The following is a 16,495-nucleotide window of genomic DNA, read 5'->3' on the forward strand; positions in this document are numbered from 1 at the left end:
GCATGTGCTTCCTTCTCATTATTAGAATTCCAGTCGTTGCATCTGGAGAAGGAAACTAATCTGAACATTTCCATAATAAGCAAAAGGTGGAGTTTCCTGTAAAATCAATTCCTTCTTTTCATGTATCTTTATAGAAGTTTCCAAACCATTTTTTGAACAAAAAACAAGTAATGAAAGAACAAAAAGCAAAACAAAAGCTATTTTTATATGGCATCATATTTAAAAGTAAATGTATTACTTAAGAGTTGCATATAGTTTTAATAGTCATGCTGGTTAAAATACAAGATAAATATAAAAACATTCCTTCAGCGGCCTGGTGAGGACCATGGAATCGTGGAGGTTAATGCTCCACAATTTCGACCCCAACTCCATGATTGTGTCACTGTGCAAATTCCATCTTCTCCAGACAATCAGTTACTCGAACCCTGGTTCTTCACAGTGACCGTTCTGAGCCCTAACCCTTTGACGCACATGAACTCCGATGACCCTTATATGTATATATATGTATCTGACTCACTATTTACTTGTAAAAATATATTTTGGTACTTTTTAATGAAAATAATACAGTGTAATACAGTACTAGAAAAATCTGTTATCGGAAATATATTTGTTCAAAAATATTAAATACAAAACAAAATATAGTTTGAAAAACAAATTCATTTTCATTCAGATTCAAACCTTTATCAATAACTAATTTTGTAAATTAAAGAAATTTCAATCATGAATCACTGTTTCTCCTAGTTCTCAGTAACTGCAAATAAGCACAAATTTGAAAAATTATTGTTCGGTAGAGAAAATTTTACACTGGTTTTTCTTGCATTATTTCATAACCATACATTATTAAAATACTTATTTTAATGTTTTTTTCCGCATTTTGACATAAATTAATACAAAAATTAATATTCAAAAATATGAAAAATATGTCTAATAAAAAGTCTATGTCAAAGGGCCTACCACTTAGCCATCACAATTCCAAGATAATTACGGGCATGACAAAATTAGCAAATACTAAAAATACTAAACAAATTTGTGTATATATATATATTTGTATATGTATAAATTTGTATATATATTTGTATATATTTTAATGTTTTTTTCCGCATTTTGACATAAATTAATACAAAAATAAATATTAAAAAATATGAAAAATATGACAATTAAAAAGTCTATGTCAAAGGGCCTACCATTAAGCCATCACAACTCCAAGATAATTACGGGCATGACTAAATAAAAAAATTACTAAACAAATTTGTATATATTTAAGCGTATTTGTACATATTTAAGCAATTTTATTACGCAAAACGGAAGATACTGTCACAGCATTATCAGCAAGACATATAGCAACAATATTAAAATAAATATCTGTGATACAAAATGAAAATTTCTTCCTTTCCCCTTATAAATATTAATACGTAAAGGCTTCCTCGAAAGGATAAAATAAAAATATGATTAACTGCTGCCAAATGTATCGGGAAAAGAACACCTAAATCAGCTATTAAAAGGCTGACTTAACGCTAATGATACAAAAATAAAAGATAAAAGGGTTTCCTGTCTTGGCAACATTCCATGCAGACCAGAAGAGTTTGCCGTAACTAAAAAACTTAGACAGGTGGGCGTCCTTTTTCTTTTTTCTCTCCTTGGTGTTTCTGTAAACAAGTGCTAAATAGATGCACAGGGACATCTGTGGTCTTACGTAAGCACTTGATTAAGTTTCTGATAATCAACGATAACAAATTTGTTGGCCAGTCTTTTGTTTGATTATTTCAATGTTCTGGGCTATTTTTTTTAAAACTGAAACATTGAAGAAAAAGAAACAAAAATCTGGAAAGTATAGTTAAAAATGTAAATAAATGAAGGGACAAATTAACTTCAAAGGAAAATATTTCAGTCAATAAACTATGCAAACCAATTTAAAATGTAGAAAATGAAAGATGAAATCTTATAAAAATTTTAATTAATGATATGTATTAAACTTTTAAAATTTTGTCTCTGAAATGAAATGTGATACTAGTTTAATTTTAATTTGACTTAGAAAATGTTTCGCTTTACTGATATAATAATGTTCCTTAATAGTTAATAGCTGTTAATAAATAATTGCATTGATTATACAAGTTAAATACAAATCGTTATTTTATTAGTAATTCCTTTTTTAACAACTGTTACAATATTTGCATTCAAAAATGTTTATTGACTAAATGCTTTTTTTAGTGTAAAAGTATTTAATCTAAAATATAAATTGAATAAAAAATGTAAGTTAGTAAAACTTAAAATCATAACTATGAGCCAGATGTTTTTTCCAGCTTAGATAATTTTTAATGGCTTGTCAAAATCAAACAAAATTCCAAATATGCGTCGAAAATTGGTATCAAACTTGTTTATGACGCTGAAATTGTAATTTAGATCAATTAATTGCGTATAAGTAATACCAATTACCTAATTAATATATAGTTTTAACTTAATTTAAACCAAAAATTTTGGGAAAACTATTTTAAAATAGTTGAAACTGTTAAAATAATATGCTGCTAATGTAAATAAATATTAAAATAAAATATCTTTAACTATGTTTTAAAAATAAAAAAAACTTTTAGATATCAAATCTAATCTCAGGGCTTTTTCCTAAATCTTCAAAAATAATTTTGTTGCACAGCATTTAGTTAATGTGAAGATTAAAATAAAGAATAATATAAAATAATTTCAAATAGCAATTTTGAAATTTCGTCATCCATAACCTAAAATACTAAAATCAAATTACAGCTAAAACTCACATTACCTTTATTCCAGATCATGAGAAACAAGATCATAGAATAAACAAAAAAAATCTAAAAAAACGATAAAAAAATATCCCAACTAATTAATTAAATATAAACGGAGATTCAGAAAAATATCAAATATGTCAAAATGTATTTAATAAAAATATTTTTTTCAAAATTTTCTATTTAAATATTAGTGCAATTATATAAAAATAATTATTTTAAAAATAACCTTAATATTAAATAAATTATGTGTTATTGGTTGGATACAAACCTATTACAGGTTTTAAAAAAAATCATTACTAGTTTTAAAAAAAATGTGCTAAATTCCATTTTACCTTTTCGCGGAACACCATTTGGGAACCACTGCTCTTAGGTATCGTGATGAAATTTCCGAATTTCTCCACATATAACAAATTTATCACACATTATAAAATCATATTTTATTGTCAATTTTACCAAAATAATTGCCAAAGCGCTTCGGTAAAAATTACCGAGTTTTCGATGTTCCAATAGAGTCAAACATTTTACCCTATTCCGGTAGTTTTGATCATGACTTTTTCTCAGTGTACAAATAGTTTCCAAGCGTATTTATAAGTTCCAAACTGATTGTCTCTTAATTCACATAAATGTCACTTTTATGACCTTTTACCATACTGTTAAGTTATCAATTGATCTAAACTATTTTATTTATACATAATTATCATTCGGTAATAATAAACTGTGTTTTCTTCAATCAAATGGTATCAAAGAAACACCATAAATTGTCTTTTAAGTGTGAGCAATGATACAGAAAATATTTACAAGTTTGTATTAAGTGGAAGAATATGATAGTTGTTGTTATTTAAAAACATTCAAATTTCCAGATTTAAGTAGCACTTCCTCTGCCACCTGAACTATATTGCCGAAGGGGTAGAGGCGGGGAGGGAAAACTCTAAATATGCTTTTAATCTTTTTTATTTAATTTTCCCAAATAAACTAATGATGGATATTTACTCTATTTGATATTATCTTTTAATACACATAAAATACACGATCGCCACCCAATCATAATTTGACATTTAAAGCTAACGGTACTTCAGATTCTGTTATGCTTTTGCGAATATTACACCAATACAATACTGCAATCATCAGTTTTGGATAGGTAGTTAAATATTATACAGTAGCCTGTTTGTTTGTTTTTTAATTTTTTGATTAGTATCTTTATTTTCTTGCATTTAAAAAAATGTTTAACTTCATCCAAATAGGTTTTCAGTCGGTTAACTACAGTAAAACTAGATCTTAAAAAATCTGAAAACTGAGAAACGAGCACTTTTAATTTACACAAACCAAAAATCTCATCATTTTATTGCTTTAAAGTTTTGATGATAAATTCATAGAAGTTCTGAAAATTATCGAGCGCTATTTCTCCTAATCTAATAGAGCGATCCCTTTATTAAAGGTATTATACTGTATAATATTACCATATCATCAAATGTTTGTTAAGTGCAAAATATATCAAGAAAACACAAAACCAAAAATCGAAGATAGCGAAGGTAGAGACCTAAGAATATAGTTTAGTTGGAAATAGTTTCGTGGCATATTTGTACATTCCCAAATCATTTCTTTAAGCTCTCATAAATGCCACGTAACTTAATCTAAGCTCTCATAAATGCCACGTAACATGATCTAAGCTCTCATAAATGCCACGTAACATGATCTAAGCTCTCATAAATGCCACAAAACATGATCTAAGCTCTCATAAATGCTACAGAACTTTATCTAAGTTCTCATAAATGCCACATAGCATGATCTTTTTCTGTGCTTTTTCATATTCAGTTATAAATAAATTATTTTATTGATGCACATAAACTAATAATAGTAATGTTAATTCATTTGAGCAAATGAAAATTGCGGAGGAGCGTTATTCAGCATTTAAGTATATATGGAAAATGACTTTAATTCGCAGGACATCAAAATTCACTGCAATTACAGGCAAACAACACCCAAAGAAATGCAAAGATTTGAAACGAATTTTAAAAATTGACTCACCTTAAAACTTCAAGCGTTAGATCGGTTCCGCTTTTGTCTGCAATCTCCATTACTTGATCATATGTTAAGTTTTGGCTAGACTGATCGTTCACACTCAATACTAAATCCCCTTCTAAAAGATGTCTATAAGCTTTGCTCTTTCTCCTTACCTAAATAAAATTTAAAAACCAATTCTTAAAATGTAAATAAGTCTATTGATTAATATAATAAGTACGTTTATGCACATGTATCTCTATTTCCAAAAGATAGAAATTCAACGCCATATTTTCCAATGATTTTATTCCCTCGTAACTTCCACTTTATAAACAAAGATTATTCATTCATGGACGGCCATTTTCTACTTAAGTAAATATTACACTGAGAAAAAAAGTGCAGTCAAAACTACCTGAATGTGGTAAATTTTACTGTGTTTCTGGCTCTATGAGAACACCTAATTTTCAACGAAGCGCTTTGATAATGATTTTGGCAAAAGTAACAATAAAATATGGTTTTATAATATGTAATAAAAGTTGGTAAATGCGGTAAAGTTTGGTAGTTTTATAGTAATAACTCAGAGCAAGGCATTAAAACCATTTATTTGGTTAAAATTGATTTTTCTGATTTGTATTTTTTACTAAATTGTGTGATAATAAACACTATAATTTTGAAAACCAAAGTTTCCAGTAAAGCCGTTAACATATCAACGGGAAAATTAACAAATGAATGGTTTGAATACCGTATATTTTGTTAATTATAGTTTTCTTAACCGGAAATGTCATTATCAGAAATTTCATAACTCTATGGTACTTTTACTAGAATGCGACGTTTATATGGTTAAACGTTGAATCAAATTATCCTACTACTTACACTAACTTTTAAAGCATTATGAATTACTTTGACACATTAATGGCTGTTTTTATTTGAATACTTATTAAGGCTCCAACAAATTTGCACTAGAACTGATGGTTTAACGGTGAACTGTTCTGAGAGTTGTTAAACACACTATGTGCCATAGTGTGTTTAAGTAAAGGAATTTCTATCTGTAAGTTATTACCAAAAGGTACTTAACATACCTACTAAAGTGAACTCAAATATATTGATAGAAAAGGAAAAAATAGGTTCGGAAAAAAATCAAGAAAAATTGCTCCATTTTCTAACTACACGGGCTCTTCTCATTTTAATCTATACGGATCTCGTAAATCTACCCATGCATCTAAATAAAGGATATGGTATACATTGTGCTACATATATTGTGATGCGACAATAGTCTTTATACAGGGTGTTTATAAAGTCCCGGACCCATTGTGATGTTTAATAACTCATAAAATAATAAGGATAGATTAAAATTAATAACATAAATGGTTAGATAGACTCAAAAATTTTCATGACCCTTGTCAATGAACTTCCACGTGTGCCCCCTTCGTCGCACGGAGATTATCAAGTCGATAGACAATTTCACGCCAGGTAGTGGCAAGCATCTCGGCATCCACAGAGGCTATTGCTGTTGTAATTCTGGCTTTTAGGTCATCAGTGTTCGACACGATCCTCTCGTAAACATAATCCTTCATAAATCCTCAAAGAAAAAAGTCCGGCGGCGTTATATCAGGTGATCTGGGTGGCCAATGAATTGGACCTCCTCTCCCAATCCATCTTTCTGGAAAATGATCATTCAAAGAACTACGAACGATGATACCCCAATGAGATGATGCAACATCTTGTTGCAAAAAGACATGTGGCTGAAGCTCTTCTAGTTGTGGAAATACGAAGTTTTCCAACATGTCTAAGTATACGACTGATAAGACCGTCTTTTCAGTAAAAAAGAAAGGCCCTATGACTCGGTCGTGCTTTAGTCAACACCACACATTAACCTTTGGGGAATCCCTTTGTTCTCACGGTCTCCATGGGGGTTTTCAGATCCCCATATGCGCACATTATGGCCATTAATAATGCCAGAAACGGGAAATGCCAGAATTACAACCGCAATAGCCTCTGTGGATGCCGACATGCTTGCCGCTACCTGGCGTGAAATTGACTATCGACTTGATATTCTCCGTGCGACGAAGGGGGCACACGTGGCAATTCATTGACAAGGGTCATGAAACTTTTTGAGTCTATCTAACCATTTATGTTATTAATTTTAATCTATCTTTATTATTTTATGAGTTATTAAACATCAAAATGGGTCCGGGACTTTATAAACANCCTCTGTGGATGCCGACATGCTTGCCGCTACCTGGCGTGAAATTGACTATCGACTTGATATTCTCCGTGCGACGAAGGGGGCACACGTGGAAGTTCATTGACAAGGGTCATGAAACTTTTTGAGTCTATCTAACCATTTTAATCTATCTTTATTATTTAATGAGTTATTAAACATCAAAATGGGTCCTGGACTTTATAAGCAACCTGCATATTTCCCAGCTTTTGAAATTTATTTAATTTTTTAAACTTATTTTTTTAATCTCATGTAGAGACGGTGATCATCAGTCCAGTTTTAGCGGTAGCTTCGGTAGCATCATTGAAATATTAAACATACTTTTGACCGTTTGAGATACACTTCAATTTGGATATCAAGAAGAGATGTTTATTGCAGAGAAATGTATAAAATCGTTTAAGAGGAATTGATTTATTTATTAAATATAAAATTAGACTATGACCATGTTCAAAAAAAATAAAAATAAAGAAAAGAAGTCCTTTAAAGGGATCAAAAAAATCATTCCCAACGTTGAGAATTTCTGTTGCGATAGTTATACAACGGTTGGGACTGCTATCTTCACGCCAATAATTCCAAAATAAAAGTGAATGAATTGTTCCCAACTAACAGTTAAGAGCATGGGAAGAGATCCAAGGTTGGCGAATTATCGAAAGATAACACGGCCAAAAATAAAGCCAACCCCCCATAATCAATATTAAATTTGAAACCAATTTGGCGAAAACGAATTGTCAAAAAGACTGTGAAAATTTGTATAACCATGCTACTGAAACATTTTTGTTGTAAGAAATAAAGAATTAAGAGCTATAAATAGATTTTTGTTTTCGATTTAGTCGCGACATGAAATTAATGAGTCTTACATTAGTATTGAAATAAAAAGTTGGCCGTTACATTGCACTAATTATTAAGAAAAGAATCAAGTATTTTATATTCGCTTTTTATAAATTGTAATAAAAATTTAATTTTTTTAATTTAATTAAAATTTGATAAAGAATGATTGAAAAAATTAAGTTTAAGAAATTAAAGAAATTTTAAAAGCTGGGAAATTTGTTGTGCCGATTGTGGCATCGCATATACTAACCTGAAAAACAACGTAGTTAAAGCTCAAATCAAGCACAGAAATAGACAAAACTGTGTTTAATTTGTGCTTTATTCACGTTGTTAAAACATGTCCCCGTCCCGTTTTGAACTTTTTAATGGGCACTTTAGTGCTTATCCATAGTTCAAAACTAGTTTCATACATAGTTTTTAACCATGCATAGGCAATTTAATGCCCAATGTATGGCTGGAAAATATTCATTTTCTTAAACAATTTTTACAATATTTAAGAAAAGGGCATTTGATTAATATTTTTGCATAAATTGATTCATTATCGGCAAAAAGGTTAGGAAACTAAATTTGTGTTACTTTTAACTTATATGTCAAACATGTAAGAAAAATTTTAGCTTCTTTAATTACAAAAGTTGTTCTTATGGGATAAATTATGTTAAAATAATATATTTCAATTTTGTTATATTTAAAAAAGGTATTACAATCATTTAAAGCAAATTTCTACAAAACATTTTAGAACATGTTTATTTAGCTAAAACATGTGTTACTCCACAAGGCAACCTTGTCTGTATGACATATTTTTTTAAAGAAAATTAACTTGGCAATCCCTTGGGATTCCAACCTCCAAAGGCACCTAATGAATCTTTATTTTTCTTGATAACTTGATTGCAAGCGCCAGATCTGCTGTGACCCACTTGGCAAGTAAATAGTCAACTCCAGAACTAAATGTGTTTGACAAGAGTAGAAAGATTTACAATAACCATTACTCTGGCTTAAATTATGGGTAAATTTCAACAAGCTAACAACATCGGCTTCTTAAATTCTTGTTTAAAACATTTCAGTTGAAAAAGAAAAACAAACTATTTCCCATTATAGTACTACCCTACGTCCCAAATTTTACAACCTAAACACTTTCGCTTGTTCTGTTTTCCTTTGAGACTCCAGATAAGTGATTTCTAGAATCTCTGCTTATTCATTCATATGTCTACCTAGTAAACATTTTTAAAAAAGGTCGCACGCGTGTCTTAAAGTCACTTGTTATGAAATACCACCAAAAACGTTAATATAATATGAAAAATCTCACACGAAGAAAAAAATTCTGGTGAAATTACCGCAATGTTTGGTAATGACATTTCCAGTGGAAAGAAAAAAGAAAAAAACACTTACTTTTGGTAATAAAGCTTAAGTACACGGTATTTAAACTGTAGGGTATCTACCACTACAAAATTACAATTATAATTCACTAGTATATAAGACATGTTAACTCAACTCTATGTCGGGGTACCTTTTCATAGATGACGGTTGACATGATCGACAACAACTACTCTCCTCATATTGGTGACCCGGACATGATGCGAACACGCGCCTATCTTGACAGTAACGCCTACCTTAGCAGAAACGCCTACTTCGATGGATGGTCCACATTGAACAGTTGACTTGCTACTTGTGACTGCGACATTATCCACCTCCTCGCGCTGTTGCTACTCAGTCTCGATTAAAACACAACGTCGGCCTGCATACACTCGACTGCTAAAGGCAACACAGGAGTGACTACCACCATGATCTTAATACAGCTCTCATGACTAATGTTCAAAAACCCGGTGACCTTAATCCAGCTCTCCCGGTCTGTCACAAATATAGCAACTGGAATCCATGTACCGAATTCTATCACAGATATAATTCTGATGAGTACTGTAGGGTATCTACCACTACAAAATTACAATTACAATTCACTAGTATATAAGAGATCTTACAATTCACTAGTATATAAGACATCTTACAATTCACTAGTATATAAGACTAGTTTATAAGACATAAGACACGACTCTATGTCGAGGTACCTTTTCATAGAGGACGGTTGACATGGTCGACAACAACTACTCTCCTTACAAAACCATTCATTTGGTAATTTCAACGTTCGCATGGTAATGATTTTCCGGAAATTCTGATATTCAAAATTTAAGCTCTTATTACCTCTCATTTATTAACTGACAATTTAACAAAATAAATAGTTTTTACATCATGCTCTTAATCAGAGTTCCCCTAACTTTTTATCGCCGCGGACCGATCAACGTTAGGTAATTTTACCGCTACTGGCTGAGAAAGGTGGGATAATAGATTTTTATTTTATATTTTAGATTGTTCTGATTCAATGGTTTTAATTTTATTGTATTTAAATATGGCTTCAAAATAAAATGATTTACATGCACGGTATTGGTGCTGCTTTAGGTGAAGTTTCTCATCTCCTGTATAACCTCTCGTCCATGGAAAGTCGTACAAACCCGAGAAAAATACACCACAATAAATAAAATTGAAATAATTTAGGCTCCATCTTTCTGGAAAATGATCATTCAAAGAACTACGAACGATGATACCCNTGTTCAAAAACCCGGTGACCTTAATCCAGCTCTCCCGGTCTGTCACAAATACAGCAGCTAGAATCCATGTATCGAATTCTATCACAGATATAATTCTGGTGGGGGAGTACTGTAGGGTATCTACCACTACAAAATTACAATTACAATTCACTAGTATATATAAGACATGTTAACTCGACTCTATGTCGGGGTACCTTTACATAGATGACGGTTGACATGGTCGACAACAACTAGTCTCCTTACAAAACCATTCATTTGGTAATTTCAACGTTCGCATGGTAATGATTTTCCGGAAATTCTGATATTCAAATTTTAAGCTCTTATTACCTCACATTTATTAACTGACAATTTAACAAAATAAATAGTTTTTACACCATGCTGTTAATCAGAGTTCCCCAAACTTTTTATCGCCGCGGACCGATCAACGTTAGATAATTTTACCGCTATCGGCTGAGAAAGGGGGGATAACAGTTGATTTTTTATATTTTAGATTGTTCTGATTCAATGGTTTTAATTTTATTGTGTTTAAAAATGCCTTCAAAATAAAATAAATCAAATGCACGGTATTGGTGCGGCTTTAGGTGAAGTTTCTCATCTCCTGTATGACCTCTCGTCCATGGAGAGTAGTACAAACCCGAGAAAAATACACCACAATAAATAAATTTGAAATAATTTAGGCTCGGAGACCACTGCTCCTAGGTTTCATGATAGAATTACCAAAATTTTATCACATATTGTAAAACCATATCTTATTGTTAATTTTACAAAAGTACTTCGGTAAGAATTTTTTCGCGCTCCCATCGAGCCAAAATCACGAAAAATTTTAACCCTATTCTGTAAATTTGACCATACTTTTTTCTAAGCGCACTATCTTATTTTATTCAAATTATGCGAATCCTAAATATCTTCATGTATAAGGTGACCCGTAAAGACCACCTTTAATATGTATTTTTAGAACTCTTACTGAAAATAAAAACAAAGAAATATGCGCATTGGGAGACGCAAATAAATTTTTTTAATTGAATAAAAAAACAAATCGAAAGTAATCGAAGTCTGACAAATCACAGAAGAGAAAGGTAAATGTAAAAAAAATCTAAACAGATTTGATGGGAGATGAAACTTGAATGGGTTTCTTTTAATTTTCTTTCAATTCCTCTCTATTTTCTCCAGCAGTCAAACCTGTCTTGTTGTTTATTACATTTGCCCACCGTTACTATGATTCGATACGTGAAAGGCTTTCAGGTTGGATTTTTCAGTTTTGTAAAAAGTGATGTGAGAAATATCTTTGCTATAAATTTTATGTTATCTTCAAAAAATAATTAATTTTTTTAATTAAATTTTTTTATAAAATAATTATTAATTTTTTTAATGATAAATTGATTTAATAAAATTAATTAATTGTTATACATTTTATGTCATTCATCCATTTATTTATTTATTTATTTTGCTGATAAGTTTTAAGTTCTCAAGTTTTAATTTGAAATATATTTTTAAAAAAAACATCATTTTTTCAATTTTACCTTAAACTAAAAAGAATTTTAAGTCTTAATTTAAGTCTTGATAAAAAATTTTCATTTCTTAAAATATTGATTAATCTTCCGACACCTGTTTTTTTTTTTACTAAATCTCGTAACAAATTCTATGGTTTTTATTTCCAATAAGAATTTAAAAACATACAACAAGCCCACTAAATGAAGATCTCAAATAATTCGAATATTTTATTTCAATTTACAAATATTTAATAATAAATAAAATGGAAATTATTTTTACAAATATTTTGCAGATGAGAGAAATATTCTCAGATTACTTGTTTATTTTTTGAATATTACCTAACTTGATTTGTTTATTTTTTACGTGTTTCAAATGAATTTAAACATTTACTAGTTTATTCTTTGAATATTAACAAATTTCATTAATATTTAATAACGGCTATACAAAAATTTTACTTAAAAAAAGCTTCTAAGATTATCTCGAATTATTTGTAGTAATCAAGTATTAGTAATTCTATCATTTCTTAATGTAATAATTTGCATATCTAATACTTGTTTGTAAATTAGAGAAAAATTCTCAATTCGCTTGTTGATTTTATTGAGTATTACTAAACTTCTTAAACATTTAATAAATGCTGTGCAAACATTTTATTATTAAAAAAAATATGTTTTTACGATTTTCTCAAAAACACTGTAGTAACCAAGTATTACCAAGTATTTTTTAATGCAATATTTTGTATATCTAATATTTTATTTGTTGGTGAGAGAAACATTCTTAGTTTACTTGTTTATTTTATTGAATATGACTTAACTTTATAAACATTTAATAAATGCTATCGAAGCATTTTATTTAAAAAAAATATGTTTCTACAATCATCTCAAAATATTTGTATTGATCAAGTATTAGTAATTCTGTAAGTTCTCAATGTAAAGAGAATATCACACACTGAAGAACAGTTAAAAATAGACAAATCTTTTTCTTCAAGTAGAGGAAACAGAGAACGCCATAAAGCAAATTTTCTTAGTGTTTTACGTAAGAAGTAAAATGGGTCCGATTGTTTTGACTGCAGAGATTTTCCATGCTTTAAAAAAAGAACTTGGCAAACTCCCTGAATGAATTAAAGAAACTTCTTGTTCAACTTAATTCATTGTCGAAAACAATACTTGAATGAGAAATTTGACACTCCGCCATTCATTTTACTTTTCACACATTATGGTAAAACAATATGGAAAAATTACCATACAGTGTATTGTAATGACATTTCTGGTTTAAAAAAATCATAATTCTGGTTAATGAAACCAAAATGTACGGTATTTAAACCATTCTTTTGGTAATTTTTCCTTTCAAATGGTAATAATTTACCGGAAATTCTGATTTTCAACATTATAGTTCATATTACAGATCACATTTAGTAAAAATTCCAAAACTTAAATTCAATTAAAAAATACATATGGTTTTCATACCAAGATCTATGCCAAGCTCTATCAACAAGATATCAATTTTCACAATATTTAACAAATTTTATCACATGATATAAAATCGCATATTATGAAATCCCATATTATCACATATTACAAAAATCGTTAGCGAAATGCTTCGATAAAATTAATGAGCCTTTCGGTGTTCCCATAGAGCAAGAAACATGGTAAATTTTACCATATTCTGGTAGTTTTGTCAATACTTTTTTCTTCAGTACTCTTTTTCGACACTTGAAATTTAAGAAATTAAGTGTATAACACGTTTGCTTATAGTTTAAAACATATATAGGTTTATTAGTTCATAACGTTATTTTTTTTATTTTGTAGCATTTAAAGGTTTCTTGTATTCAACATTTAAATGAATAGTTAAAACCGAAGGTCAATTACAAGACTTCAAAATTTCTTGGAACTAGAACTAGTTTTGAGGAACCACTTGCAAGCAAATATTCAGTATTTTACATTTTTTAAAAAAGAGCTAAATTTTCCGTAAAATATTGGATGCCAGCTACAATATTTCAGACGCGTGTCGACCAAGATTTGTAAACTACTAGTTACAAGTATATTCATTCAAAAAAACAGTTCGGGAGCTTTAATTAGAACCTATGATTGAATATATTTTTATTTAAATGCTAAATTTTTACAACACAAAAAAGTTTACAGAATTAAAAAAATATTAACAATGGAATAAATCGAGTAATTATTTAAATTTTAATGACTTTTTCGGAGCTTTTAATCCCATCATTTTTTTATGAACTATGAATCTTTAAAATAATTTAAATAGTCAAATGGATTAGTCAAGTGAAAATTTAAATAGTCAATCTTTAAAATAATTCCTAAATTCGAATAGTTAAGCTGTGTTTTTTAGGGAACAAATTCTAATAAATTTGTTTACAAAATGAATTTCAGATGCAGAAGGCACTGTACCCCCTGCCTGGGGAAGCGGAGAAAAAATTACTTTTAATTAATAACTAGAGCCCGGATTTTGATGACCTAAAAAATCTCAATTAATGCCCTTAAAAAGTGCGAAAAATGCCCTTATGACCTGCAAAAAATGCCCTTAAAATGCGAAAATTGCGCTAAAAATGCCTTATGACATGACTTAAATAGAAGTAAAAATATTGAACTAAAACAATGTTTTACTCTTTAAAATTAATATGAGTCTTTTCAAAAAATATAAAGCAATGCAATACTTGTTCTACGTTCATTAAAGTTTGANTCTGGTAGTTTTGTCAATACTTTTTTTTTCAGTACACTTCTTCGACACTTGAAATTTAAGAAATTGCGTGTATAACACGTTTGCTTATAGTTATATATGTTATATATGCTACATATATATATATATATATATATATATATGTACATGTTCTATACTATACTTGTGCTTGTATACTTGTGCGATATACTTGTACTATATATATATATATTGTTGATGCTATATATGCTATATATGTTATAACATATATTGATTTATTAGTTCATCACGTTATTTTTTTTATTTTGTAGCATTTAAAGGTTTCTTGCTTTTAACAATTAAATGAATAGTTAAAACCAAGGGCCAACTACAAAACTTCAAAATTTCTTGGAACTAGAACTAGTTTCGAGGAACCACTTGCAAGCAAATATTCAGTATTTTACACTTTTTAAAAAAGAACTAAATTTTCCATAAAATTTTGGATGCCAGCTGCAATATTTCAGACACGTGTCTACCAAGATTTGTAAACTACTAGCTACAAGTATATTCATTCAAAAAATTTACAGTTCGGGAGCTTTAATTAGAACTAAATTTAAATTAGAGCTTTAAAATATATTTTTATTTAAATGCTAAATTTTTACAACACAAAAAAGTTTACAGAATTAAAAAAATATTAACAATGGAATAAATTGGGTAATTATTTCAATTTTAATGACCCTTTCGGAGCTTTTAATCTTATTATTTTTTATGAACTATGAAATCAAGTCAATCTTTAAAATAATTCTTAAATTCAAATAGTTAAGCTGTGTTTTTTAAGGTACAAATTCTAGTAAATTTGTTTACAAAATGAATTTCAGATACAGAAGGCACTGTATCCCCTCCCTGGGGAAGCGGAGAAGAAATTACTTTTAATTAATAACTTTTAAGCTAAGAATTGTGACTTTTAATTCATTTTTTTTTTTTTGGATTTAATGGTCATTCGCAATTATTCGATGATTTCGCTGAATGTGATATGAACAATTTGCATACTTATCATTACTCTTTATTGCTCATCGAATTTAATGTCTCGTTTATTATAAACTCAAAAATTTTTTATGGATATCAATAGAATAATAAACATTTATCATAAATTATATGTTTGTTTGCTTGCATGTGATAACCTTGTAAAATGTATCTATTTTTAACATAAAAGTAATGAATTAAAAAACATGGTGTCTTTAAATAAATTTAAAATTTTTAGACAACTTAGTGCCCGTTTCTGTCCGGATACATATAAGTTACATATCCGGACGGAAGTGGGATAGATAGATAAATAGATAGATAGACAGATGGATGTTATTAACTATGAAATCTTTGATAAATTTTCAAAATACAAAAAAGAGCAAAAATAGGAAGGTTAGTTTAGTGAAAGAATAACATTTTAAAAGCATTTTTAACATTCTCTGAAAAAAATGCTTGAAGAATTTTTAGGCAGATTTCACAATTGTCTTTGTGCGCCCCTGCATGAAACTACAAGAAGATAGGAAACTAAAATTCAATAAAATTAGTTTTTATGTCTTATTTTAGTTATTTCAATTAGTACTGAAAGAACACTTAGGGTCAACACATTTCGAAACAAATAACAGTAATATTATTTATTTAATTAAAGAATTATTGTAAGTTAACTTATTCATTATTCTTTATTTAAAAGTTATTGTGAGTAAATTCATTCATTATTCTTTATTTAAAGATAATTGTAAGCAAATCTTTTCTTTATTCTTATTTAAAGATTATTGTAAGTAAATTTAGTAATTATTATTTATTTAAATATTAATGTAAGTAAATTAATTCATTAGTCCTTATTTAAAGATTATTGTGAGCAAATTTATTAATTATTTCTTTGTTTGGAGACTATTGTTAGTAAATGTATTCATTATTCTCTATTTAAAGATTAT

The 16,495-nt window shown here is 29.0% G+C and overlaps 1 protein-coding gene across 4 annotated transcripts in view; it reads right to left on the bottom strand.

Annotated features, from left to right (window-relative positions):
• LOC107440408 (synaptopodin-2) overlaps positions 1–16,495 on the bottom strand; it is a 75,318-nt gene that overhangs the window by 38,717 nt on the left and 20,106 nt on the right. For all 4 annotated transcript variants that reach the window (XM_071187155.1, XM_071187157.1, XM_071187154.1 and 1 more), the window contains exon 2: positions 4,782–4,930. In XM_071187155.1, coding sequence (XP_071043256.1) covers positions 4,782–4,831 — 50 coding nt within the window. In that variant the 5' untranslated portion in view covers positions 4,832–4,930. The remainder of the gene's footprint in view (positions 1–4,781; positions 4,931–16,495) is intronic.

This window comes from Parasteatoda tepidariorum, chromosome 10 (genome assembly GCF_043381705.1).
Source record: "Parasteatoda tepidariorum isolate YZ-2023 chromosome 10, CAS_Ptep_4.0, whole genome shotgun sequence".
Classification (NCBI taxonomy): domain Eukaryota; kingdom Metazoa; phylum Arthropoda; class Arachnida; order Araneae; family Theridiidae; genus Parasteatoda; species Parasteatoda tepidariorum.